The sequence below is a fragment of the Sander lucioperca genome, chromosome 21 (assembly GCF_008315115.2).
Source record: "Sander lucioperca isolate FBNREF2018 chromosome 21, SLUC_FBN_1.2, whole genome shotgun sequence".
Taxonomy (NCBI): domain Eukaryota; kingdom Metazoa; phylum Chordata; class Actinopteri; order Perciformes; family Percidae; genus Sander; species Sander lucioperca.
The window spans coordinates 29091685-29119493 of NC_050193.1; the positions used below are offsets into that span (position 1 = coordinate 29091685).

At 40.4% G+C, this 27809-nt stretch overlaps 2 protein-coding genes across 4 annotated transcripts; one reads left to right on the forward strand and one right to left on the reverse strand.

Moving 5' to 3' along the window:
• Positions 1 to 1010: 1010 nt before the first annotated feature.
• kdelr3 (KDEL endoplasmic reticulum protein retention receptor 3) lies at positions 1011 to 4970 on the reverse strand. The gene is made up of 5 exons (XM_031320827.2): positions 4530 to 4970; positions 3958 to 4058; positions 3408 to 3566; positions 2943 to 3195; positions 1011 to 1616 (listed from the first exon to the last, which is right to left on the reverse strand). Exons 1-5 carry the CDS (start codon positions 4618 to 4620, stop codon positions 1573 to 1575), a joined length of 648 nt encoding a protein of 215 aa, XP_031176687.1. The 5' UTR covers positions 4621 to 4970; the 3' UTR covers positions 1011 to 1572.
• Positions 4971 to 11980: 7010 nt separating this feature from the next.
• Positions 11981 to 27204, forward strand: LOC116065341 (ATP-sensitive inward rectifier potassium channel 12-like). 3 transcript variants are annotated; one of them, XR_004896287.1, is made up of 4 exons: positions 11982 to 12299; positions 20968 to 21096; positions 23524 to 25265; positions 25444 to 27204. XR_004896287.1 is itself a non-coding variant. In XM_035997172.1 (3 exons), the coding sequence occupies exon 3, from the start codon at positions 23705 to 23707 to the stop codon at positions 25148 to 25150; it is 1446 nt and encodes a 481-aa protein (XP_035853065.1). In that variant the 5' UTR covers positions 11981 to 12299; positions 20968 to 21083; positions 23524 to 23704; the 3' UTR covers positions 25151 to 27204. The 3 variants fall into 3 exon arrangements, 2 of the variants coding, with proteins under 2 accessions (XP_035853065.1, XP_031176672.2); XM_035997172.1 differs by having other exon boundaries at positions 11981 to 12299; positions 20968 to 21083; positions 23524 to 27204; XM_031320812.2 differs by having other exon boundaries at positions 23524 to 27204.
• The last annotated feature ends 605 nt before the right edge of the window (positions 27205 to 27809 follow it).

Consider the following 27809-nt stretch of genomic DNA (forward strand, 5'->3'; position numbering starts at 1 on the left):
GTTGCAGCTCTATTTAGCTGTGTTTTTTCATTGTGCATCTTATGCCGTAAGTCACATCAGAACAATGCACAACTGCACTTTCAGACCACACTGTTAAATAAGAATGCATGTGCGTGTGCGTGTGTACCCGTCAGAAAGGTAAACATCCTGGTGTGTTGCAGTCTTTGTGGATTGGTAACAAAGAACATAGCCACACCTTTGAATTGCGATAACTCATGTTATAATAAAAGGTAAAGTCATTCACATGGTTTGCAATTTAACTTGTGACAAAAACAGGTCAATCTTTTACAGAAATTGAACACACCCTGCTGCCATTTCCCCCTTTTTTTTTTTTTTTTTTTTTTTTTTTAAGACAAGGAAACCACAACGTGTTTGACTAAAACATTGCAGCAGTTATCTGTTTTATCTTTGGCGTCACTTAATTTAAGACATGACAAAATGTTTAGCCCTTTTTGCTCCCATGAAGAAATACACTGGAATATAAAAGACGAGGATTAAGTGGAAATACAAAAAGGAACATACTCAGCATTAAGTAAAGTCATTTGCATGTGATACAGTAAACTACTCAGGGAGTGTTAAAATTACATAGACAAAAAGAAAGACACTTTGTGGAAAATGTACTGCAATACATGTCACTCTTGTTAAAGGTGCAGTAGGTAAGACTTATAAAACTAACTTTCTGTCATATTTGCTGAAACTTTGCTGACCTTATGTTCGAGAAGAACAACATGAAGCAGGTCATTAAAAAAAAACACAGGCTCCACCTACAGCCTGTAGTGCGATTTGCAAAAATCCACAGCTCCCTGTTCAGATGCACCAATCAGGGCCAGGGGGGGGGGGGGGGGTCTAACTGCGTGTCAATCACTGCTCATGCACACATTCATTCTCCCTTGTGGGGGGAGGGGCTTAGGAGACCGTTTGGCCTTTAGCAGAAAGGGGGGAGGGACTGAGAAGTTGTTGATGTTCAAATTTTTTGGCTAAGTCCTGGATCTATCCTACCTACAGCACCTTTAATGATCAGAGAAGACAGATTGTAAAATGTTGGATAAAGTGTAGAAAGCTTTGACATGAAACTTTGGACACTCTTACAGCTTTAACGCAGGAAACTCTGGATCTGAAGCTACAGACAATCTACAATCTACCTACAATTGCGTGGATTCAACATTGTAACAGTCTCCAGAGACAACGTCTCTCTCGGACCCTATAAGGGAAAGTGAAGACAAATACACAGTGTCTATATTGTCAATCACTTGCCTGAATTTAAGTTCCACGTGCACATCGGGGACACATCTCCAGTGTCACATTTGCATCTTATAAAGAAAAACAAAAAAACATGCATCAGCGCATGTATGCACACATATGCATACACGCACTTGCAGACATACAAGCTCGCACACAAAGTATCAATCACACAGAAAATCAATCTCTAGAGATGCACACATTTGGGTCTACAGAATGATGTCAGACCATTAGTCCCATTGCTAAACATGTACAGTTGAACGGCAGGGTCTGTGTTCAGATGCTGAGCTGTAGCAGGCACAGATGGGTGGCTGAGCGGCACAGACGTCTGCTTTAAATGGGCATCGGCAGACTCATCTTTCCTCTTCCTCGAAGCACTGCAGACAGGCAGAGGACAAAGAGGAAGAACAAAGCAAGCTTGAGGTGAGAGTTTGCTTTTGAAACCACAAAATCAAACGTTCAACATTTCTCTGTTTACCAGGTGAGCTAACACCAAACGCTATTCCCAGTCTCCTAACCAGATTCTGACTCTTTGCTTGAACTGCTGCCAAGAAGGATGCTTGTCCTCTTGAACTGGAAAACCCAGAATAAAAACTAACAACCCAGCAGACAATACTCTTTACAGAATACAATTCATTTCTCGTAACCACAGCACACAGCCTAGTCTAGCCCTGACTAGGCTAGGCAAGGCAAGGCAATTTTATTTGTATGGCACATTTCAGCAGCGGTGCAATTCAATGTGCTTTACATAAAACATTAAAACACAGTTAGAAATTAATACAAGTTAATACAAAATTAAAAATAGTTAATACAAAATTAAAAGCAATTCATACAAAATTAAAAACAGTTAATCTTAAACAGATTAAATACAGGAATAAATGAATAAAATTCCCAATACAGTGCAGTGCAAAGAATTAAACAAAGGCAGTATCGAAAAGAAAGGTCTTCAGCCTTGATTTAAAAGAGCTGAGTGTAGGTGCCGATCTACAGTTTACCGGAAGTTTGTTCCAGATACGTGGTGCATAGAAAGTGAACGCTGCTTCCCCCTTTTTTGTTCTGATTCTGTGGATGGCAAGCAAACCTGTCCCTGATGATCTTAGAGGCCTCTGCGGTTCATAGTTAACAAGTAGATCCGAAAGGTAATTTGGCCCTAAACCATTTAGCGACTTAGAAACCAGCAGAAGAATTTTGAAATCTATTCTTTGGGGTATAGGAAGCTAGACTAATACATGTACAACATGTTTTAGAATAGAATAGAATAGAATAGAATGCCTTTATTGTCATTGCACATAACGAAATTCAATTGCACTTCCCCTGGTGGTGACACATAGTATGACAAGACAACATAGTAAAACATGAAATAAGACATAATAAAAAAGAGACCTAAGCAATATGAACACAGTAATAAATAAATAAGTAAATATATCAGAAGAAAATGTTACTTTGGGTATTTGCCAAGCAACAATTTTGGGTCTGGCAAATTATAATGAGCTTTTATCATTATTTTGGATATTTCACAGATGATGTGATTGATTGGTTACTCAGGAAAAGTCAAAATACCAGCTGGAGCTCTATAGATTAGGACCATCCTAAATGCTTTAACTCTGATCTAAAGCAATCGGAGCTGAAATCAGCCAGAAGTCTCCAAAGCCAACAATTTGTATACTAAATAATCCGCTTTGCAATAGTCACTCTTTACTCACCTCTTGTGACGTAAAGGTAGAAGAAATCGCAGTAGAAAATGGTCTGCACGACGCCGGACACCACGGCGATATGGTCGAAGAAGCCCTCGGTGTGGTAACGCCACACCCAGTTGGCTATGTAGAGGGCTCGGTAGAGGCCGAGGAAGAACAGGTAGTGGGTGGTGATGGACTCCGCCTCGCCGGTCTTGGTGATCATGAAGAGCTGCGGCATTATGGCCACGGCCTCCAGGAAAATGGAGAAGGTCCACAAGATCTGGATGGAATCAGTGAGAGGGAGATACACGAGACTTAAACCGACGTGTTAAAAGTACTCTATATACATGCAACATTAATAAAAACTGAGCATAAAGTGACCATAAACCCCTCAAGCTGCATGTTTATCAGCCATGAGTGATCTTACGATATTTAAACTTTTCTACACTTGGACCCAAATGTATTGAAGATACCGCCTGAGTGCCTATTTACCTCCAGTGGGGTGAAAGCATAGTTTTCTAGGAAGGACAGCCCGATGACTGGCACCAACAGGAACTCCACGCGGAACGTGTCGTTCTCAGAGTTGTCCGTGTTCCTGAAGCGCATGTAGATCAGGTACACAGTAGCATAGGACATAGCCAGGAACACCACCTGAGAGCAGAGTAGAATATTGATTATATATTGGCCATTAAAGTCCATGTAAACACCGTGAAACATTGTAGTAATTAGGACAGACTGCTTTGCATACAGTGGTAATTACATACAGTATGTATGTGAACCTGGATTGACCTCTGTGTGTGTGTGTGTGTGTGTGTGTGTGTGTGTGTGTGTGTGTGTGTGTGTGTGTGTGTGTGTTTTTGTGTTTGTGTGTGATATAGGCAACATTTGGAGACACATTTTGGACTTTAAACTACTGCAAAATGAATGACCCTAACTTGTTGTGCTAGCATGACACTTAGTGAAAACAGAGTGTGGTTTCATTGGGTTCAGGTTCAGGGTCACGGCATGTGTGAATGTATCTGTGTGTGATCTACACTCTTACCTTCATGACCGTGTTGTAAGCAGAGATGTAGACTGTGAACAAGTCAAGATACCTGGTGGTGAAGACAAGTGCAAACAGCACCTGAGACTTCCCAGAGATTCCTACAGAGAGAGAGAGAGAGAGAGAGAGAGAGAGAGAGAGAGAGAGAGAGAGAGACGAGTTTAAACCCAGTCTAATGTGCAGCCAAAAGTAGATGGCCACTTTCTGGTGCAGGACAACTCACATATATAAGAAGAAAATGTTATGATTCCCCCAATTTTATGATTTAACAGCAAAAGGAGCAGCTATACTGCAGTTTGTGTCTTTTATAACAACAGGGGTTATGTAGGCTATAATAGGTGGAGCAGGCAGCAGACTGCTTTGTTAACATTGCCACGTAGCTTCCACTCCTGCAGAACCCCTCAGCATGATGCCAACACCCTGCATTATAAACTTAACTGACATCTACAAAAACACTGTACTTGTGTCACAGCTGTATTTATACTGTGTACAACTGCGTGCATATTGCTATAGCGAGACAGTTCAATCACACCAGTAAGTTAAAGTGCAGTCAGTTGTCAGTGTCAGCCTACCAGCACAGGATTTGGACCTCCATATCTTCAGTAACAGGATAATGATAGCCACCAGATGTGACACGTCACCCGCCAGACGAAAGACATTCATGTTGTTGATGTTCTTCGGTAACAAAACGTTAATACAACTCCGTGCAGCCCTTACACGTCCTCCAGAGACAGTGCGGAGTTGTTAAGTCACCAAAAAATGCAAACGCGCTCAGCGAGTGTAAAACAACGACAAGCCGAGATAAAAAAGCTAAACAGAAGCTAACGGCTGCACGGTGAACTCCGAGTCTGTCCGACTGCTCGTTGGCACGTTATCTAAAAACATGTAGATAAACTAGATACAATGTCTACTGAGTCCACTCATAAACTCCGCTGTGTCTGCAGTAAACTGACAAGAAAGTTATTTCAGAGGAGGTGACGTGGCTGACAGCTCGGACACGTAACCAGCATCAAACGTCCTGCATCGAGCAAATGTATCCTTTTCCGGTTCCGAGTTTTTCAAACTAGACTTTATTGATCCCACACTGAGGAAATTTCCTTGATAATTTGTTAATTAGTAACGTTATAAATATACATATTTACTTTACAAGGTGCTTGACTATCTCTGGCTAACTTGATGCTAATGCACTGACTGTCTGTATGGCTTTTTTTAAGCCCTATTATCACCAACACATTGACCAACTTTAAACAGGTGGAGGAGCAACTACACTACACCAATAAATGGCATTTGGATACACCAATATGGCACAATGCACACTTAATGTCTGGTAACAAACCCTTTGCTTGTAAGCAGTGGAGTGGCAGAGGTATTTATACTTTATACCAGCTATTCAACGAGAAAGGTATGTTGAGTTTTGAAAACCTGAGAGCTAGATTTGAGGTCCCCAGGACATCCTTCTACTTTTATCTTTGCTTAAGATCAGCCCTAAAATGTTATGGAGTGCCATTTGGAAACAGTCTTGAGGCACACCCAGTCATTAAATGGTTTGTTGATTTCCCTGTGAGAGGATTAGTGTCCAAGATTTATGCTAAACTGATGCAAGTATCCATAGGAGAACTCCTAATAGTAAAGAAATGGGAACGAGAGCTGAGCCCCGAGGGGAACACAATTAATTGGGAGACAGTTTGGGACAACATTTTCCACTGTTCCAAGAACACAAAAATATTCACTTCAACATATGTCATAGGACATATTGGACTCCCCAGAAGAGATACGTCTCTAAAGTCATTCCCACTCCCTATTGCACGTTCTGTCAACCTGAACACACTGAAACTTTCCTGCATATGGTCTGGGAGTGTGAACAGGTGCATGAGTTTTGGAATAAAACAACATCAATAATATTTGATGTGATAGGATGTCGAATTCCTACTGACCAGATTGTTTTGTTACTTAATGACGACTCTAAATTACACCTGCTTGGGAGACAGAAGAAAATTTGACTAGAAAAAAATCTAATGTTCTGACCAAGAGTGGGTATGTTGTTACACATTTGTCTTTTGTCATATACGTTACCAATGTGCGTGAGTGACAGCCATCCATGTCTGCTATGATAGCCTGAAGAAGAACTCTGAATTACATCTAAAAATATCTGTTGAAAATGATAGCTCAGCGCTGGCTCCCCCCCCACCACTTGCTTAAGTGGTTGGCGTATTTTCTGGACGTAGTTATGCTTGAGCTCTCTACAGCAAGGATTAACAAAGCCAAATCATCAACTATCAACCTATGGAAAAGCGCAGCAGCACAAATATCAGACTTAATGACCTCAGCCCCACAAGAAGTAGAGGAGAGCGACTAGGCAGGGTGTGGTTTCTGTTTGTTTGTTTTATTTTCCTCGAGACCGCAGAGGGTGGGGGGTGGGAGAGGATTTTTGTTCAATTTGTGTTTATCTGTTCTGTGCACCATCTGCTATTACCTGTCACACGTTGTGGAATTTATTTTGTATGTCTGAAAGTGCAAATAAAAAATTGATCACAAAAAAAAAAGAAGTAGGCTACAACCCCGATTAAACAGCAGGTGGCGACAGACTGCAGGCAATAAGTAATTAGAACACCATTCTTTTCAATAGGAGGAAAATCATTAAAATGGATTTGGATTGGATTTCCATTATTTTTTCTTTGAACATAAATGGGAATTTTGTCTTTATTTTCCAGTATCCGATTACTGTTGTTCTTTTAGGATAGGATAGGAAATTAAAAGAAAATCACAAACAGTAAAATTAAGCTTTACCATTTTATTTGCTGTTTCAAAGCCATCCCCACACTGCTAGAAATATAATTATGTGGGGGAAATAGGCTTACTGAATCATTGATTTATTTATACAATAAGTTGGTCTAAAACTAGTTAAAATGTATTATTAGACATTATTATTATATGCCTTTATCAGATCACAATAGTGGAGAGATGCAACAAACCTATCTTGTATTAATTTAGCTGTTTTTATAATGGTTTCTATTCTTTTCATTTGTGTTTCAATATTTTATTTGAATTTCCTGTTTGATGGTATAACATATTATGCCAAACACTTGGAATTGCCTTTGTGTGTGAAGTGTGCTTTACAAATAAATGGCCTTATTTTGCTTACATCCTTCATCAACGTTGGTAGGTCTACATGAATCATACACCAATATGCACCTGCAGGTTGAAAATAAATAAAAAAAATATGCGCCTGCAGGTTGAGATGTTAATACGCATAATTAAATGTAATTAGATGCAAACATGTATTATAATAATAATAATAATAATAATAATAATAATAATAATAATAATAATAATAATAATATAATAGTCAGATCACATTGAAATTATTCAAACTTAAATTAGTGGATGTCATTAGCATATTATCATATGTCACAGATGATGAATAATTATCTGTGACAGACTGTAATTTGAAAACATCTCATCCCACACAGGGACGGATGTTTTAAGTCGTCATCTGTGTGATGAGCTGTTTCTATTTGTGTTATTCTTATATAAAGGAAATTGAGATGAGTCTTTAGAATGCTAAAATAATCTTATCCAAAAACCTTTTCATCCACTGAGGGCATTGTACTCATGCTTTTCAGTGTTTTAAATACTCTCCACCCTCTCCGTCTTCTGGCACAAACGCTCTACCTGCCTCTCTTTTCTCCTAATTCTGCTTCCTGAATCACAGACAAAACCTAAAATCACTCTCCCTTTATTTCTCATCACTCTGTGTCTCCCCTTCCATTGAATCCCGTTGCCTCCATCTCCTCCTCCGTCCTCCCTCTTAATCCACAAATTGCAGCTGATTTCTGTTATCACACACATCCTGCTGCCCTGCATCCTACTCCTATGTTTGATGTCTTAAAAATCAGCACAGGGCACCTTAGATTACAGAGGAAATGCTTTCAGCCTACTTACACCTCATCTGTGGAGAAATGAGGGGGCACCACACACATACACACACACACACACACACACACACACACACACACACACACACACACACACACACACACACACACACACACACACACACACACACACAGTACGCAGCTTCTGTAAACACCACTGAAGCATCGAGCACAGAGCCTGGGGTCCCTTTTTCTGTTACTAGGCTGTTCAAGTTGAGTGTTATTCTCAAGTAGAAGTGTTAATATTATGTGAAGAAGAGTAAGAGTGATAAATGAACAACAAAGAGGGAGGAAATAAGTAGAAACAGACAATTACATATAAAATATGAAATACAATGATGGTTAATTAGTCTTCTAGGGGCGATTTATTCCAGACAAATGTACTGTAGAGGACATCTTCTGGACAGAGCTGACCCACACATAGGCTACCGTAATGAGCGTGTGCTGAGCAAAAGGTTATGGGAACTAATCTGACACCCAGGCCTGATTAGTAGCTATTTATACATACACACAGTCCGGTCTGCCCTCAGATGCTGCTGGACTGAGTGACTGTCTGATCAGTCTGTCTGCAACTCTCAATCTCCTACTTTTATCCCATCATACACAGTCTTTTTTCCTGTTATGGACGGTACCCAGTCATTTAGTGTCTGTTTAAAACCACATACGCTGTATGGCAAAGGCTCCCCTCAGCTGTGAGCACTGACACTACAGCTGGTAAAAGCTGTGATTATCTTTAAAGCGTCCCTTACAGGGTGATTAAAAGATATATTTATTCATGCAAATTAACCACCTGGAGCTTCTTTTTAAAGCTTGAGCATTATCACAGTTATCCAAGTCTTTATATTCTCTACAATCTAAGTCATATTTGAGGCTTTATTTGACTTTTACATAGTTTGGATTCACATTGTAAACCTATTTATCAATGTAACAATGACAAATGGCTTGTATTAAATGGGCAGCAGACTAACAGAGTAGACGTTTATTCATTTAGGTTCTGATGCAGCTACAAAGAAACATTTTTCATGTCCACACTATGTTTATAGGAGTCAAATTTGACCTGAAATAGACCTGAAACAATCTCTTCCAGACCAGTTTTCAAAGTCAGGATAAAGAAAAACTCCTAATGTAGCATTTTCTCTTTCTTCAATTCAATTAAATTATGTTTTATGTATAGTGTCAAATCATAACAGAAGTTATCTCAGGGCACGTTACAGATAGAGTAGGTCTAGACCACACTCTATAATTCATATATTCTTTCCAACTTTAAAAGTTCAATAATTTAAGAAAGAATTCACAGAAATGCTCATAACATGACAACATGAATGTTTATATTGGCTGAGCCGTACTAATCTGCTGTACCCATCATTCAAGATGTCTTTTGGTGGACTGACCTTGATGTATGGTTGCCTTCCTTGAGTATTACTCTTGCGTTATTTTCTCTCTTTATGTGTGTGTGTGTGTGTGTATTGGTATAACTGTACTGAATTAGGCTCCAGTGTGTCCTATATACTCACACAGTCCTTGTCATGTTTAAATGACCCGTGGATAGTTCTCGTCATGTCATCTTCAACAGCACAACTCTAACACCCTTCTTTCACATGTTCCACTTCCTTCCTTCGTACACGGTACCCTCAGACGCTCCCTCTATCTGTCCTCTAAGTTTCTTTTACAGAGCTGCGTCTCCATCCGCCTCCCCCCCTCGTTTCTCCTCTGTGAAGTTGTCAAACGGACAGATGCACACCCACATCCCTATTCAGGGAGATATTTTCCACCAGTTTCCACCTCTGCTCTATAATTTCAGAGAGAGACAGGGAAAGAAGGAGAGCAAGAGGGAGGGAGCGATGGGGGGGGGGGGGGGGCAAAAGGGGTGCTGCGGGTGAGGGCAGCAGGGGAGGGGAGCTGTTTCCATAGAAACTGTTTTTGCTCAATTCGTATGTCATATAGTCATGTGGAGCAAGGGATTCTAAATTAAACTAGAAACTGTCTCTTGGGGTCTTTCTATTGAGCATAACGAAACTATGTCAATCTTCATTCGCGCACACAAAGTTATGGTGAGATTGTTGAGGTGGTTTAGAAGTCTGCTGTTGCGCTCGTCCTGTTTTTCAGACACTATATACAAACCTCTGATGGTTACATGTTGAAGAATTCGTACATGTTAGTTTCAAAGCTAACATGTAGTTTTGTAGCTGGTTTTTTGTTTTTTAAATGAGCAGAAGTGGAAAAGTGCACTTATACTCCCTTATTGTAAAGACATGCATGCAAGGTAACTCCTGCAATTACACTTGACTTAGATACTGGCATTACAACTGGAGTTGGTCCCCAGGCGCCGGGCTATGGCTGCCCTTATTAGCTAGTTTAGATGGGTTAAAATGCAGGGAACAAATTTCACTGCACATGGTACTGTGTGTGACAAATAAAGATTTCTTCTTCTAACTTAAGTACAGTCTTGAGGTAAGGTTTTCCCATTTGGGGACGCTTTAACTCCACTACATTTATACATATACAGCTCTAATTCACTTTTCAACCTAACGTTACACATGTTAAACATGATAATAAAAGAGATTTAAAAGGCACCTAGCATAATGTTACAAGATTGAAACGCTGCTTACAAATTAACACAAGTTATTTAACACACTACAACCCACGGCAGGTCGTGACTTTTTTTTCGTGATGGTCAGCACGTTTTTTAAACTAATGTATTTCAATGGAAAGCTAGCCTGACATCGTCATACTCAGATTCTAGTCAGACCTCGAATGTTGTGGGCGGGGGTTAGTTCGGCTGGCATCCAGGCTAGTGGAAAGCATCTTACACAGGACTTCCACCCAGGAGACCGGGGATCGTGTCCCGCGTGTCACGTTTCCTAAACCCAACCGTCCCGTTCTTCTTTTCCTAAACCCAACCCGTTCCGCTGTATACAGATATGCAATTGTTGGTATTATAACGAGATAAATGTGTTCATGTACATGAATCAGATTAAATTACATGACCATTTCATGAACTGCCGTGAGACTGTGTTGCACACTAACAGGGACATTTATTTATTATTAAATGTAGTTTTACTTTTTTATAATTGTTTACTTTTATTTGCTTAATTAACATCAAATATTTGCCAATATTGTCAATGACCCTCCCACCGAGCACCCTTGACCCCAGCTTGCAAATGGCCGCGTACCTTTGTTACATGCCACTCCCATCCCTGCGTCTCCCCTCACTTCCTGTCATCTCTGTCACTAAAAGGCATACAATGTGCAACGACCATTCCGCCATAACCATAACAGCAAATGCAGTAGTAGTCTACAGGCTCATACTATATATTTTCCATCATTAAGTTGAATGAATTGGAAAATCACAGCTGAATCCAAGAGATAAGCTGAACGATACTTCAACCAAATACTCGTGCTACAATGCTAAAAAAAAAAAAATCACTTTCCCAAAATCCTCAAACGCTGCTCCCTGTCCAGAAGTCCTGCTCAGTCCCGGGTCACATTGGCTGACACTGTGCAGTCAAAGGGTAAAAAGTGGGAAGGCCATTCTTCACCTTCCTATTTTGCATACATTATGGAACCACCAAAGTTAAGGTCATGTAAAGTGCAATTCAGCACAAAAAGAAGCAGGGCTTAAAAACTGCTGCTACGCTGTTCGAAACCTTCAAACCAGCTCTTTTTTTCTCTGTGTAACTCTGTGTCTATGTGTCATTTAACACGTGTTAACAGAGCTGCAGGGCTTTGTTTGTTAGATGTTTGCAGGCCGATTAACTCCCATGTTATTACAGTATCATGTCTGTTGTTCCTCGAAGAGTGTTAGCCTTGAAATCATGACTCAAACCAGCTCTAGCTTGCTTGCATGTGCACATCAGGCTTTATTCAACACCTACGCATGCTTAGAGTGCACAGGCAAAGTGGTATCATCTCCTCTCCCTTTCTCTCTTTGCCTTTCTTTTAATTCCTCTCCTCTCCTCTCCTCTCCTCTCCTCTCCTCTCCTCTCCTCTCTTCTCCTCTCCTCTCCTCTCCTCTCCTCTCCTCTACTTCATCCATCCCTCCCTCCCTCCCTCCCTCCCTCTCTCCCTCCCTTCTGAACCCATGGTCTGCAGAGGGGAGATTGACACAGCATTTTCAGCCCGGGGTGAATGCGTACACACAGGAGAGCGCTGCATAGACAGGATTATAGTCAGCGAAAGGAGGCAGCGGAAACAACAGGGATGAAAGAATGAATAAGCGATGAAGAAGAAACTAAAAGGAGAAACTAAAAGAGAGGAAGAATGAAGAGAGGAGAAGGAATCACAGACCACATAGATCTAAGGATGTGGGACCTTTGCTCTGGCCAGTGAAAGTTAGACTTTGAGAAGTGAAGAACAAGGAACTCCAATTACAACCAAGTGACGGAAAAACGACAACTAACTTGCAGGGTGAGTATCATTAATGTTCAAATAGCATTTCAGTATCAGGAGATGTACACAATAATAACTTGATGGATTAAGTTTTTAGTTGATGAATAAATTCACGTCACAACTTGGCACTCCGTATGACAGACATTAGGAGAGTTTTAGTTTTACCTTCAGACAGTATGCTCTTTCACAGCTATCACAGCAGAATACGCATAGCAGACAGACAAAACTCAGGCATCATGGAAACTGCTGTGTCGTGTGTGTGATCTAGTGAACAGTCACACTTCTCTGTCATATACTGTAAATCTATGGTGGGACTCAAAGGCATCACCTGGAAACATATTAAGGTACAGCAGGTATAAAATGTACTTTGAAGCAATGACGTCATTGCACACCTGTTGATTTACTTCAAACATGCCAAGAAATCTCTTCGTTTTTTTTTTTTTTTTTTTTTTTACTTTTGGACTATTTTGTAGGTTAGTGTTGTTTTTGTACATCTTACATAAAGTCAGAAATCTCTGCTTCTGCAGCCTCAAAAAGGGAAATGAATGGCCTCATAAAAGAGTAAAGGGAAAGAGGGAACACAGATCATATAAATGATCAGCTCGTGGCTTGGATCAATACAAAAATGATTTTTTTTTTTAAGTTTTCATAATGACAACCTTTAATAAAACATTTAATTTGCAAAAAAAGCAAAGCACCTACATAAGTCTATCACAGGAGACCACGTGATCTTTTTAGTTTGTATATTGAAGAATTTCATTGTCGAGGGGAACATTATAGATCTCTCTCTACATCACTCTGAACTAATCTTGTCTTTTATTCAAACAGCCCTAATGGCCTTTTCAGGACCACTCCGGAAAAACAGCATTGACCACTGTTAAGATAAATAAATAAATACAGAATGAGACACTGAGACATTTCACCCCAAAAACTGACCTGTCATACTTTGAGAAACCAGCAGCTATACTGTGTATCTACTAGGTAATAGGTATGATATTGGCTGACCAAGTGTAGACATTCAATAGACGACTTAGTGAGCTGCTGCTGCTGATGATGATAACCTGTAAGTGTGGCTGCCTTTTTTTTGTCTGTGTGTCCAGTAAACACACATTCAGGGTCATGGTCAGATCATTCAGCTTTGCAGATGGGAATATAGACCGAAATTCCTGATGATTAAAGTAACTGAAGTCTTTCACCTTAAAATAAAATGCAAAGGTATGGTAATGTTCACATATTTAGCTTAAAGTGTCATAGATGTTTCCTCAGTGGATCATTTACAGTTGGACATATTGATCTATCACAGGAACTGGAAATATAATATGTTTTGCAAAGTTGGAGAAAAAAATCTGAAATGAGGCCAACACGGAGGTTGTCTGGTATGTGATGGTAGCGTGGGAATAATTCTTTGCACTGGCTTCTCTGTGGGTTGGCTCGTGACAAGCAGAGGTGAAAACAGGAGGTATGTGTTACTTAGTGTTCACAGTTTTCACACTTTATGAGCTAGTTTTACAAAGGAAAAATAAGACAGAAATGCAGTGAACCTGCTCAGTGGAATGACTGACTCACAACAGTCACCCACAGCCCCAGTATCCTGGAGCAAGAAATGCTTTAGTGAGACAGACTCAACCGGACTATTCCGTTAATTTATGTAAAAAGGTTATTCTGTAGTTTCAAATCATCATCTTGACAATCAGATTTGAGAAAAAAAATATGTTCAGGTTACATAATTTGCCTTAGAATACATCAGGTAATTCCATACTAACCTGTTATAGACAGAAAGGCTGATTTCTTCCTTTCAATGACCGGTTATGACCAGTTTAACATGAGAAATGACTCAGAACTATTTACATAATTGCTCTAGATGAAATGTCTGTCAGGCTATAATGTTCTGGTAGTCACACACTGGATGTATAATTTCTTTTTGTGGCCGATGTAATAGTGTGTCTCATGAGGGGTGATTACAAGGCTTTAGGGCAAGTGGACACTGCATCTTAATCCCCCCCCCCACCCCACACTCCCACCCACCCTGCTTGTCTTTGTCTTTTTCCCTATGCCTCTTTTGGGATTAACAGTCATGAAATCTCCGGGAAGTAGTGACTCCACCTTTCTTATTTCAGTGCCACAGATTATGACTGACTATTAATCTGTCTAATTATGAGATTATGGAGGAGTTAGTGATGCAGAGATACAGTGGCGTGACACAAAATTATGGACACTGTAGAAAGGTATTCTCTATGGGCCCCTCCCCGCATCCACATGCTATTCATTCTAGCATCTTTTTAGGCCCTCCTCACATAAGGCCCCTGGGTACTCAAGCACCCCCCCCCCCAGTTCGAGGTTTTTGTTAAAAGAACATTTTTCCTCACCACTGTCGCACCAAATGCATGCTCTTGGGGCAATGCATTCTCATGAACGGGTTTGTATGATATCGTACGAAAAATAATGCACACTAAAACGTATGATATCATTCCTAGGAGACCGCCGGCTGGTCACGTGACATCGGCTACAGATCTCCGTGGACCTATGGTTCATGACAACAGGCTGCTTGGGGGGAATTGTTGGGTCTCTGTAAATTATAGAGTATGGGCGAGATCTGTAAAGTGTAAGATAACGTCTGTTATGTTTTGACTCTACAAATAAAATTTAACTGAAATGAATTTACAGTAAAAAAAAGGACAGAAAATATCTTCCTCTACATTATTTTGTACTTCTCTTTACATCCCCAGCCCAAAACCCAAAATACTAAAATCTGGATTACCAAACAAAAAGGTCGCACAGAATTCCGTGAAATGATCACGAACTGTTAACAGCGCATTACGTGGTGGTGGCACGAAATGTGTGAAAATTCCGTGTGGCCACCACGGAAAACAATGCCAATGTAAAGTCAATGAGAAGATGACGTAGCATTAAGAGTGACTACGATAGCAAGTACTATGTAAGGTCAAAATTCCACATAAGGAGATTGGTTGGGGTGGTGGATGGGTCAAACACAGGACTTTCACCCAGGAGACCGGGGTTCGTGTCCCACATGTCAAGTTTCCTAAAGTCGCTTTCTTCTTTTCCGTCCCGTTCTTCTCGCGTGTCACGGAACCGTAAGCCCAGCCATGACCTTTTCCTTAACTTAAGGGACCGTGTTTATTTAACGGAATTCTTCCGTGGGCCCATCACGGAATGTTTCGCGATTCCGTGAAACTGCCACAGATTTTGAGTTAAGGGGCCGTGTTCATTTCACGGAATTCTGTGAGATCAGGTTGAAAATAAAACATTACAGAAATGTAAACTGTGTTGAAATATGTGATTTCTTAAATGTGTCCTCTTGCTTTCAGTGGAGTGTTCTTGGGCAAATAATTAGGAAGATAAGTAGCCTCAATCAAAACCAAAAAGGTTTTTAAAAATGCTTTTTGACCCAAGTCTAGACCACAGATTTCTCTCTCCCTCATTTACGTTGTCACTCAGTAATATGGTTTAGAAAAGTATCCAATAAGAGTAACCTCTTGCACCTAATTTAGAATCTACTTAAAATCAAATGTAGACGTTGCATTGCTGCCCCCTAACACTCTTTGCCTCGTCCCATTTCTCCCTCACTCTCTGACTCATGTTATAAGAGCACTTAATACTGTATACTCGCCCCCTTTCACCACCGTGTCTCTGGTGACTCGCTCCACTCCGCTCCGTCCCCCAAATGCCACAGGAGACGTGTTTCTATGGAAACTGCCTTCAGTGAAAGTACCCAGTTTTACCTGGTGACCATTAACTAGTTTGTTTTGTGTGTGTCTCTGATCTCTGCTGCAACACATCAGTACCTGTGCTGGGCCTCCTGTTCATTACAGCTTTAAAAGGCTTTGCACCAAAAGGGAGAGCCATTGATGATGGATTGTTGGTTGCATCTTCTTTTTATAGCTACAGCTTGGAGGTGGGGGGTGGGGGGACTTATTTCACAGCTGCTGTTGTTGGGAACACCTATTTGGAGACAGACCATACACAACACACGAAAATAAAATCCTCACATACAGTATAGATAGAGATATGTACAGTATGTGTGAGTGTCATCACAAAGATACAGAGATAGATCCTCTGCTCCTGATTATGTTGAGTGATTTTAAATTGAGTGCATTAGTTTCTTTAAAATGCATTTATTAAAGGACCCATGGCATGGACATTTCACTTTATGAGGTTTTTTAACATTAATATGTGTTCCCCCAGCCTGCCTATGGTCCCCCAGTGGCTAGAAATGGTGATAGGTGTAAACCGAGCCCTGAGTATCCTGCTCTGCCTTTGAGAAAATGAAAGCTCAGATGGGCCGATCTGGAATCTCCTCCTTATGATGTCATAATGGGAAAGGTTACCTCCCCTTTCTCTGCTTTGCCCACCTAGAGAATTTGGCCCGCCCATGAGAAAGTGAGAGACATCATGGCTTGCAAACGAGCGAAGCATGGCAGTTGGTCAAGACCACACCCCCACCCTCCACCTCGCCCCCCCTCTCTCCTCCTCAGTAGCATTTAAAGCTACAGACACAGAAATGGCACATCCTAATGAAAGCTCATTATGGGACTGGCTCTAGTGGCTGTAATTCTGCACCAAGGCTGAATTTTGGGAAAGAGACTTCAGATACAGTATTAGGGGACCACTAAGGCCTATATAAAAGAGACTTCAGATACAGTATTAGGGGACCTCTAAGGCCTATATAAAAGAGACTTCAGATACAGTATTAGGGGACCACTAAGGTCTATATAAAAGAGACTTCAGATACAGTATTAGGGGACCACTAAGGCCTATATAAAAGAGACTTCAGATACAGTATTAGGGGACCACTAAGGTCTATATAAAAGAGACTTCAGATACAGTATTAGGGGACCACTAAGGTCTATATAAAAGAGACTTCAGATACAGTATTAGGGGACCACTAAGGTCTATATAAAAGAGACTTCAGATACAGTATTAGGGGACCTCTAAGGCCTATATAAAAGAGACTTCAGATACAGTATTAGGGGACCTCTAAGGCCTATATAAAAGAGACTTCAGATACAGTATTAGGGGACCTCTAAGGCCTATATAAAAGAGTCTTCAGATACAGTATTAGGGGACCACTAAGGTCTATATAAAAGAGACTTCAGATACAGTATTAGGGGACCACTAAGGCCTATATAAAAGCATCCAAAAAGCAGCATGTCATAGGACCTTTAAATACAGAAATGTAAAAAAACAAAACAGCTACTACTTCAGCCTTCAGCTTGGATTTACTGACTGCTTTGTATCACAGAAGGTATCATGATGGAAAGATTATGTGACAGGATCTTTTTTCTTTGTGTTTCTGGACAGTTTTATGTAATAAAATAAATGCATAGTTTCTACTTTGTCAACTTTGAAAAAGCTGTTTTTTTTCAAGGTTTTTAGGCCAATAAGTTTAATTTATTTTCCAAACTATCACAAATTCTAAACCACAAAAAAACTGCCCTAAATCTGGTTTAAATGTTTTCCATAAAAAGAAAAGTAAGAATATGTCATAGATAAGTTTAATTAAAGGTGGCTTTAAGCTAGGGATGTCCAGATCTGATCACGTGATCAGAAATTGGGCCCGATCACGTGGTTTCAGACTCGATCGGAATCGGACGTTACCTCCCGATCAGGACTCGGATATATATGTATATATATTCTCATTATTTTTTAACACATCTATAGTAATGCGGTGGCACAGAGTTAGATCTTTTTGACTCCACACAGAAACAGCAACGCGTGCAGCATGACGTTACTTTGTTGCAGAGACGCTATTGGTTAAATACCGGCAAAGTAGAACACAGAAGCAGCTTGAAGCGGAAAGTGCGAGTATGTCTGCGGTCTGGAGGTATTATAAAGTTGATGACAACAACATTGCCGTAGCAAACTGTGGGATATGTAACAGAAGTGCTCTGTTTGTTAACAGAGTTGTTGAATGTTAAAATAAGGTGAATTAAATAAAAAAATAAGGAACATCCTGGATCTGTTTTTTCGCTCTTCTTTATTATTTTTTTTATATATTATAGAAGTTTCGGATTGGGACTCGGTATTGGTAGATACTCAAAATCAAATGACTCGGACTCGGACTCGAGGGCAAAAAAACCTGATCGGGACATCCCTACTTTAAGCTCCAGTGAACCTTTTTGACAGCCAACAATTTTGCTGAAATCTGGGAACATTTACTTTGTATGTTTTAATGTGATGGCTGAGTTGCAGTTACAACAATTACATAAAGATTACAAGTGAACACAACATGGATTTCATCTAAAATGTTCTTTGAAAAGCAAAGGCATTTACATAAAGAAACGTATGATTCAAATGATCACATGTATTGAAAGGTAATGGTATGGTATGGTACTGTAATAGTTTGGAACTCAAACTCTGTCGATGCTCAACAATTCTCCAACTTAATGTTAACACCACACATATTGTTCCAACCACTTTAGCCACATTGATTGACACAGTGTGCAGATATAGCCCAATTGTCTTCTTTCTTTTTTAACCTGAATGTATTTATCTGGGAAATTGTGTATTTTGAGGTTTGGATCATCTCATCAGAACCCCAACTTCTGACTTATGTGAAAGCCCTAAACTGCTGAAGTGGAGCTGCTCAGGTTGAGTGGCTCCTGGTGAACATCTAAATGAGTTTGAATGTGATGCTCAATTTAATTCTGAATCTTTAAACACTATATTTTGTGAGATATAGAGACAGAAACAAAACTGTCAACAAGCAGTGTTGGAGAGGTGGGGAGTTTGGTGCACATGATGCTTAATTATTTGGGGCATTTTTAGGCTTTTATTGACAGGACAGCTTAAGACAGGAAAGGGGGAAGAGAGGGAGAATGACATGCAGCTAAGAGCCACAGGTCGGAGCTGAACTCATTGCTGCTGCTGTAAGGACTGAGCCTTGGTACATGGGGCGCACACTCAACCAGGTGAGCTACCCAGGCGCTCCATGCTTAATATTTGGTTTTAAGCTTAATAGACTGATTTACAGCATGTTGCTTAAAGGTGCAGTAAGCAATTCACCACAAAGATGAAGATTTGAACTCAACTGCCAAACAAATACAACCCTCCCTTCAGAAGCTCCGCCCCCCAGATTCACGGACAGATAACTACTGTTCGGCCGGCACATTCACATGCTGCCTCCCCCCTCCCCCCCCACCATCAACTGTCGCCGCCTGTTGCCGATTGGCTGGAATAGTGTTTTGTGGCTTGTGCACTCCTTTCTGTTTGTTTTCCATTTACACAGCCAGAGCTGTCCTGCTCTTTGTTCCTGCTCTCCTGTTCATATTGTGCACATTACAGTTTGAATGCTACAGATTTTTTTAGCAGTTTTAACACCAATCTGTTTTCTGTTTATGCGTTTACACGCTTTACATAACCACATCCATATCTAAATGGTATTTGTTTAATTAGTGCTGTCAGTTAAACACGTTATTAACGGCGTAAACGCAAACCCATTTTAACGGCGTACATTTTTTTATCGCAAGATTAATGTTCTTTTTGGCCTAGCAAACTTTGTAGTTTTGTTCACATGCTGTTGCAACAACTAGGGGGACAGTAGTTTCACGCATACACAGCCTGTACGACACGAAGAAAGCAGCCCAACTGGAACTGCTGCAAAATGCTGCAAATGCTGTCTCATTAACCATTTACCAGCCAGAGCTGTGTATTAAAGGGGCACGATGCAGTTTTGGCAATTTCTTCGCTGGTTTCTCGCTTTTTGCTCACAGGTTTCTCTATAGAGCTCCCCCTACAGCTTCAGAATAGATATTTGGCAACGCTGTGTAAAAACTCGCTCGGTCAGTCTGCCGTTTCCTCTTTCTCTGTTCCTCCGACAATGCTTTCCTAGCTTTCTGCTCCTTTTTTGCTGGCTCAGCCATGACGATAGTGTGAAAAACTCCATCGCTACCTTGTTCTTGCTAGCTGGTTCCTGAATAGGCGTATATGTGCAGTGCCTAAAGCAAATCGTTACATCGCGAGACCTGATATCACGCGATACTTCCTGACACTGAGGCTGGCGGCTCACCGTTCCAAAGTTGCAAGGGTGTTTTTTCCTGTCACAGGCGCTAGGGGGAAGCGAGACGACCACCATTCAACCCGAAAAAAAATAATATAACTATTCCAATGACTCCAAAGCTGTTCAGTTAAGGTAAATTAAGCTAAAAAAAACAGCATAGTTCCCCTTTAACACCGTTTTTCAGCGCATACAGAAAATAGAAAGCTAGGTGACCGTGAGGAGATATATGTATGCTGAATTTGACAAAAGTGTATTGGATTAACATAACTTACTATTCCTTTAACTATGTAACCAGGGTAAACACTTTATAATTACACATACAACATTACAACTCTGTTCTTAAGAGCAGGGCCACAGAAATTGTTCCTCAAGACATTCTGCAGAATCAAATCAAGATTAGGTGTCAACCCACATCTTCTCTCTAAAACAATACACAGAAACCAGAGTAAAAACACAGGCCCAAACAAACATATGAAGAGATGACAATGGGTTTTAAAAAAAGTTAAAGAAAGGTTGCCTCCCCTCAATCAACAGCTCTCTGTACTTTTTTGAGATAAACCCCATGTTGGAGCAAGTGACACGTAGCGTGTCCACTTGCTGTAATCTGATAATTGTGATTTTACATGAACTGATACAGGCGGATTCTGTTATTCTCTGTCTCTCCTGCAGTGGTCTTCTTAGCGGCCCAAGCATCTCCATGGCGGAGACCTGATCTTTGGGAGCAGGACAGAGTCTGGCCTCCCATCCAGGCCCCATACCAGAAATCCTTGGCGTCATGGGAACAAGTAGGTCCAACAGGTGAGGGATTTAATCCGCAGATGTCTACCAAGGACTAATTGTGCTATTAATTCTTCATTTTATTTAGTGGTCTTTGAAATTCAGCATTTCTGTGTTACTATTCCTTTGCCACCTAGATCATTTTGTATTCCTAAAGTCAGTGTAACATCTGAGTGAGTCCCAAATGACAAAGAAATGAGAAATAAAGGTGTCAAAGTGCTAATTCACAGCATGATTTTGCCATCCTGACTGTATCTTGTGTTTAATATTACTACAAATTGATTCATATGAATTATCCTGGAGAATGCTTTTGTTTTAAACAATGGTTCTGGTAGGACTTAATGTCTTTTAATTTATTTTGTTATATCTATTAATCCATTTAATTTGTGTGGGAGTTACCGTGTCAAAGGGCATCACAACAGCCTTGTGATGACTCCGCTTTGCTTAACAATGTTTTTATAAATGTTTAATTGCTTACAGAAACATTTTATCCTTTTGTAACGTTGTCTTGTGCTGAAGTCTTAATATGCCCGGTAAAAATGGGTTTGCAGATTTGGCGAGCTAGTCGGGGTGAGTCAGGCCTGGCTCAGGGATATTTACAGCAAGCTCATCCTTAGAAAGGCCGAGGCCGTCCTACACTGTCCTGATAAAGTAACACAATTTGTGGACTAATGACAATGGACTAACAGATTGATTTGTTGTTAAAAAGAGCAACATGTCCCCCTCAATTATCAGGTCTCTTATTATCGGTGTTAACAATTATGTATATATATTACGTATATATAATTAGTAACATAAACGTCGGCCCTTCTCAAAATGGGATGTCTGACAGACACTGACTCAGATCAGATAATCCTGTAATGTGTGATGACAGCAATCCTTCTCACATTGCTAAACTGAACTCACCTTCCCAGCTGGTAATCCTCCATGTAAAGGAGAGAGACTGGTTACTGTATGTTAGTCAATACACTCAGGTGACCGGTAGTTTGGTCAATTTGAGTAGATTGTTTGGGAGTTAAATAGATCTTTTATCACTCTATTCACTGATGAGTTTCCCTTTAAACTGCCCTATTTGATACTGCTGCCATCTCTTGTATCCCCAACGAGTCAGGTATTATTTTCCTATCACTGTTTATTGCCAGATTTCCACTGCAAGATCTGGCGAGGTTCAACCCAGCTTTTTTCGGTTTTCCATTAGCAAAAGTTGTGGATAGTAGCTGGTAGTCTTTTTGGTATGACTTTTTTACATAGCCAATATATAGTCAATAGCAACAGCAATTTTTTTATTCACTTGACCTGGAGTTAAAAAATGGCAACCCGCAATACTTCGCTGTACAATTGGTTCCCAAGGATCAATAAGATAACTGGCTCTATAAACTGTCTTCCTGCTCTTTGTTCCTGCTCTCCTGTTCATATTGTGCACATTACAGTTTGAATGCTACGGATTTTTTAGCAGTTTTAACACCAGTCTGTTTTCTGTTTATGCGTTTACACACTTTACATACCCACATCCATATCTAAATGCATTTGTTTTAATTAGTGCTGTCAGTTAACACGTTATTAATGGCGTTAACGCAAACCCATATTAATGGCGTACATTTTTTTATCGCAAGATTAATGTTCTTTTTGGCCTAGCAAACTTTGTAGTTTTGTTCACATGCTGTTGCAACAACTAGGGGGACAGTAGTTTCACGCATACACAGCCTGTACGACACGAAGAAAGCAGCCCAACTGGAACTGCTGCAAAGTGCTGCAAATGCTGTCTCATTAACCGGTGATCACTGGACGTCAGTGAGTAATAAAAATTATTTAGAAGTTACTGCACACTATATTGACTATGTATATCAGCATACAGTTTTAGGACTGTGTTGTTTGTATCGTTTTTTTTTTTACTGTTTTTGTCATTTGGGACATTGTCCACCCCCTTCTCTGTCCAGGAGAATTATTACATTCCTTATTAGAAAAACGTAAAGGTTACAAATGTCCTGCTGTGGCATCTGGTTTTGGACCATTTTGTTTGTACTGTATAAGCTAAGTGTTAGTGTTACATCTCAGTGAGGTTACTACTGTACTTGGAGGAATTGTGCAATAATGACTCGATTCACACATTTCTTCACACATTTCTTTTGTTTACAGTAAATAAATAATAAACAATTACAAATCATAAAGTCAAGTTCATAAAGTAACTTTCTTTGCATTCATTTGATTCCCAGTCAAGATACACTGGTAAGAATGGCTTTCCATTGTTAATATGTACTTAAAAACAGTTCTGAAATGCAAAATAATAAAATTTTATTCATGTAATAAAACATGCGATTAATCACGATTAACTATAGAACTTTGGCGATTAATCGCGATTAAAAAAAATAATCGTTTGACAGCCCTAGTTTTAATTTAATGTCACCAACGTTTTGAATCCCATTCTCCCCCTCTTTGTTGGCCTGACAGGTATGACATTGTGTCAGGCATTTTACCAGAAGAGGAACGCCAGAAGATCTCTAGCTTAGTACTCCCTAACGGCCACAATTCCCTCAACTTCCGACTGCCCTCGGTCTGCGACGCAGAGACGGAAGACAGCAGGAGGAGTTCGGGTGCCTCTGCTGCCGTGCCCAACACGAGGGGACAAAGAATGATGAACAACTACGACGGAAAGATTCTGACAAGGAGCTCCAACCAAATACGGAGCCGGTTTGTAAAGAAAAATGGACAATGTAATGTTGTGTTCACCAACATGGAGGAAAAGAGGCAGCGCTACCTCGCTGACATCTTCACCACCTGCGTGGACACCCGCTGGAGATACCTGCTGCTTCTATTCTGCGCCAGCTTCCTGGTCTCGTGGCTTTTCTTTGGCATTATCTTTTACAGTGTCTCCCTGGTACATGGGGACTTTGAGGAGCAACCGACGGTGAAGGGTGATGGGCTGGCGGTGGCGGGGCTGTATGGACCCACCTCTGGACACACATCTGGAGAGCAGACACAAAGACTGCCCTGCATACTTCATGTCCGTGGCTTCGTTGGGGCGCTCCTGTTCTCCATGGAGACCCAGACCACCATTGGTTATGGCTGGCGCTGCGTTACCGAGGAGTGCCCTGTCACTGTGATAACAGTGGTCATCCAGTCCATTGTGGGCTGCATCATTGACTCTTTCATGATTGGCACCATCATGGCCAAGATGGCCCGGCCAAAGAAGAGGAATCAGACCCTGTTGTTCTCTAAAAATGCTGTCATCGCCCTGCGCGATGGCAAGCTGTGCCTCATGTGGAGGGTGGGCAACCTGCGGAAGAGCCACATCGTGGAGGCTCATGTCCGTGCACAGCTCATACGTTCATATGTCACAGCTGAGGGGGAGTTCATCCCCTTGGAGCAGATGGACCTCAATGTGGGCTATGATGAGGGCACAGACAGGCTGTTTCTAGTATCCCCGCTTGTCATAATCCATGAGATAGATAAAGATAGTCCCTTGTATACTTTAAGCAGAGCTGATCTGGAGACGGATGACTTTGAGATTGTCGTGATCTTGGAGGGGATGGTGGAGGCCACGGCCATGACCACCCAGTTCCGTAGCTCCTACCTTGCCAGAGAGGTCTTCTGGGGTTACAGGTTTGAGCCTGTGATCTATGAGGACCGGGACTGCTACAAGGTAGACTACTCTCGCTTCCACAAGATCTGTGAGGTGCCGTCGATGCCCCTCCTCAGCGCCAAAGAGCTTGACGAGGCCGCAAGCCGGGCCTCTTCTGCAGCTTCTGCCGCTTCTCCGGTCTCTGCATGTAGATCCACACAAGACTTGATTCCCAGGTCGCTGAGCGCCTTTTGTTACGAGAACGAGTTGGCGTTGAGCTGTGGGGAGGACGAGGATGACATCTTCGATTCCCAGATTGGGGGGAAGGAGAGGGCAGAGGAGAGGAGGACTTCTGTAGATTTCCCAAATATGTTCCAGGACGATGCGACTATGACATCAGGCAGTCACAGCGTCATGTGTGTTCTAGACATGGACAATAACCAGATGGAGTTTGACATCCTACAGACTGCCATCCCTCTTGATCCAGTGACCTATAAGAATGAGCAAGAGATCTAAAGATTGTCACGTGTCCTTTTTTTTTTTTTTTTTTTTTTTTTACCAAACCCAAATCCTTTCAACCCGAGAGGGATTGCTTGGTGATGTGTTCAATTTTGGATTGCATGTACAGAAATGTAAACCCCTTTTGCCTTGCCAGTGATGTTTTACATGTATAATTGTTTTTTGTCTTCTTCTCATTGAGATTAGAAATTACGAAACAGATTACACATTCCTAAATAACTTGGCACACCAAGTGCACTCCGACTGATTCTGCTGAGGACACAGAACTTCTGACAACACGCTGACGGGATTTATTAGGATTTCATAACCAAAGGAATGCACATGTTTCAGGCTGAACGTACATGTTGCATAGTTAAAAAATTTACTTTATTTAACATTTCATTTGTTCTGTGAATGTAGATAAGATATTTTATGAAAATAATCGCAGTTTTGATGTAATTCTCTTCCTTTTCGAAGATAACTGAGCTCAATTTTTAAGATGCACTTTTTTTTATCAAAAAGTGGTCAATTTACGCTTGATAATCTCCATGTTGTTCATGGGTTTCAATGGGCATTATATCTGCAATACTTCCCTGCTAATTCAGCTAATTTGCACATTTGTGAAACTGCCTGTTTTGTTAAATCCTTTCCTGTAAATCTAGAAAAAAACTTATTTATGTAAATTATAAGTTAGTTATAAACTACTGTTGTGTTTTTTGCTGTGCAGTACTCCCAGGAGCATCCTAAGTGCAATCATGAAGTGTATAGCAGAACAAGTATTATTTCTGAATTTGATTAAGACTCCTAAGGACAAAAACTTCTAAAAAATATCTTGATTTATTGTGATTTAGGAAAACAGCACTGCATTTTAAATGTTATGTTAAAAACACATTTTTTCTTCTGAAAACAAAGCCGAGTTTTAAGAGAATCTAATGAAAACTGAACAGAATTTAACTTAGTAGTAACCAAGACTTTTATTACTGTAGATCAGCTGATTCCCAACCATGGGTACGTGTACAGTTTTCAGGGGGTACATGGAAAGATTTTAAAGTAGCTCAACTAATAAAAAATAACAAAAAAAAAATTAGAAATTAGGATTTGATTGGAAGAATATATCCGTATATTACCATGAAGTCAACTGTAACACCTGAACACTACATGTTGCAGTTATGTAAGAGTGTAAAAGTAAGATAATAAGCAAGTTTTAAGGTAGCTAAAAGTAATGAATACAAAATAACTAGTTAAAAGTAATGACTAAACAGTTCGAATTTTAAGCAAAATAATACAGAAACTAGCTCAAAATTGAAATAGTTAGCTAAAGGTGATGGATCACTATAAGTAGTAGTAGCCTAGAAGGCTTGTAGTAGTGTGATTGCTGACCAAACCAACCTTAATATTGACAGTTCCATTCTATGAAATAATTAAAAATATCCTCTTTTATATAATGAGTAGTGTTAAACATTTGGAACACACTGTGAATTGTAGACAGGATATGCAAGTTCATCTGACAGAGCTGTGGGGGGATTATAGGTAGGCTATTAAAAACAGGTCTAACTAATATTACTCTATTAGTGTTATTATTATAAAGCAAAGTAGACCTTTTGTTTACTTTATGGACTTTTTTCTTGGTTTGTTTCTTGCGGAGGCTGCAGCCGGTGATAGCAGAAACTATATTGATGGCTTTAATGTTAAACATGTTTGTGCTATTGTTGCTCGCCAAAGGTTCTGGAGTAGGAAAGTAAAACACAGAGCGCCTCTGATTAATCATTTGGAAACTGGAGTGTATGCAGCCTAAGTTTGTCTTTGATAGAAAGGCGTGATACCACTGTAAAACACAACAGGAAACAAAGAGATGAATGCTGAGGAGCACAGGCCAGGGTCTGGAAATGTGCAATACGTCACTGGGACAGTAGAGATAAAGTCAAGTGTAACTGCATGGCAGGTTATTAGCAGTGAAGCAAGTTGTTACAATGATTGTAAAATACATGACAAAAAAACAGTCACCCTCCTTTTTTCCTATATAAGAAGACACACATGGTACCTGCAAATTAAACTTAATTTAATCAAATGTGGAAAATGTCTCAATTGTGGTACTTAAAACTACATTGTGTAATTTTTTGAGTTGATTCTTAGCAAAACCCCTTTGTTCTTTCACAAATATGTGGTCATTCATGTGTAATTACTTCCACCAACTAATCAAAGTATTCTCGTAAGCGTAGAATCTGCCATTCAGAATCATTCAGAATACATACGAGCGACTCGCTCGAATGACGGCAACCATGTAGCGCCTCCATCTTTAAAATACATTAGCCAAAGAGGGACATAGTACCTCCGCATTTCACCCTCTTACACCTATTGGCACCATGCCAGGGGGAGATTACTCGCCAGGGAAGCGAAAAAAGAGAATTAAAACGACAGCGTGACAAGACCAAAGTTAATATTGGAGTGGCTAGAACAGCTGCGTGTAAATGATGGAGAGAGCTAATTTCGGGTTCGGCCACCGTAGGATGAAGGGCTAGAAAGTAATATTCAGTTGGTTGTCATATACAATTTCACTGCTAGATGGGAGAAATTCTTACACAATGTAGCTTTAAAGTGAACTGAAACCAACAAATGTTTCAATACCTTTGGGCCATTATGTGGCCAGCAACTATTAGAATGTGAATGTATTTTTCCC

Bases quoted from the DNA above. Each gene is read 5' to 3' on its own strand.
- kdelr3 (XM_031320827.2), bottom strand. From the start codon at position 4,620: ATGAATGTCTTTCGTCTGGCGGGTGACGTGTCACATCTGGTGGCTATC. The intron at 3,567-3,957 runs GTAAGAGTGTAG...CTCTGCTCTCAG, and splicing joins CTTACAACACGGTCATGAAG to GTGGTGTTCCTGGCTATGTC. The intron at 3,196-3,407 runs GTAAATAGGCAC...GATTCCATCCAG, and splicing joins ATGCTTTCACCCCACTGGAG to ATCTTGTGGACCTTCTCCAT.
- LOC116065341 (XM_031320812.2), top strand. From the start codon at position 21,074: ATGGGAACAAGTAGGTCCAACAG. The intron at 21,097-23,523 runs GTGAGGGATTTA...TTGGCCTGACAG, and splicing joins GGAACAAGTAGGTCCAACAG to GTATGACATTGTGTCAGGCA.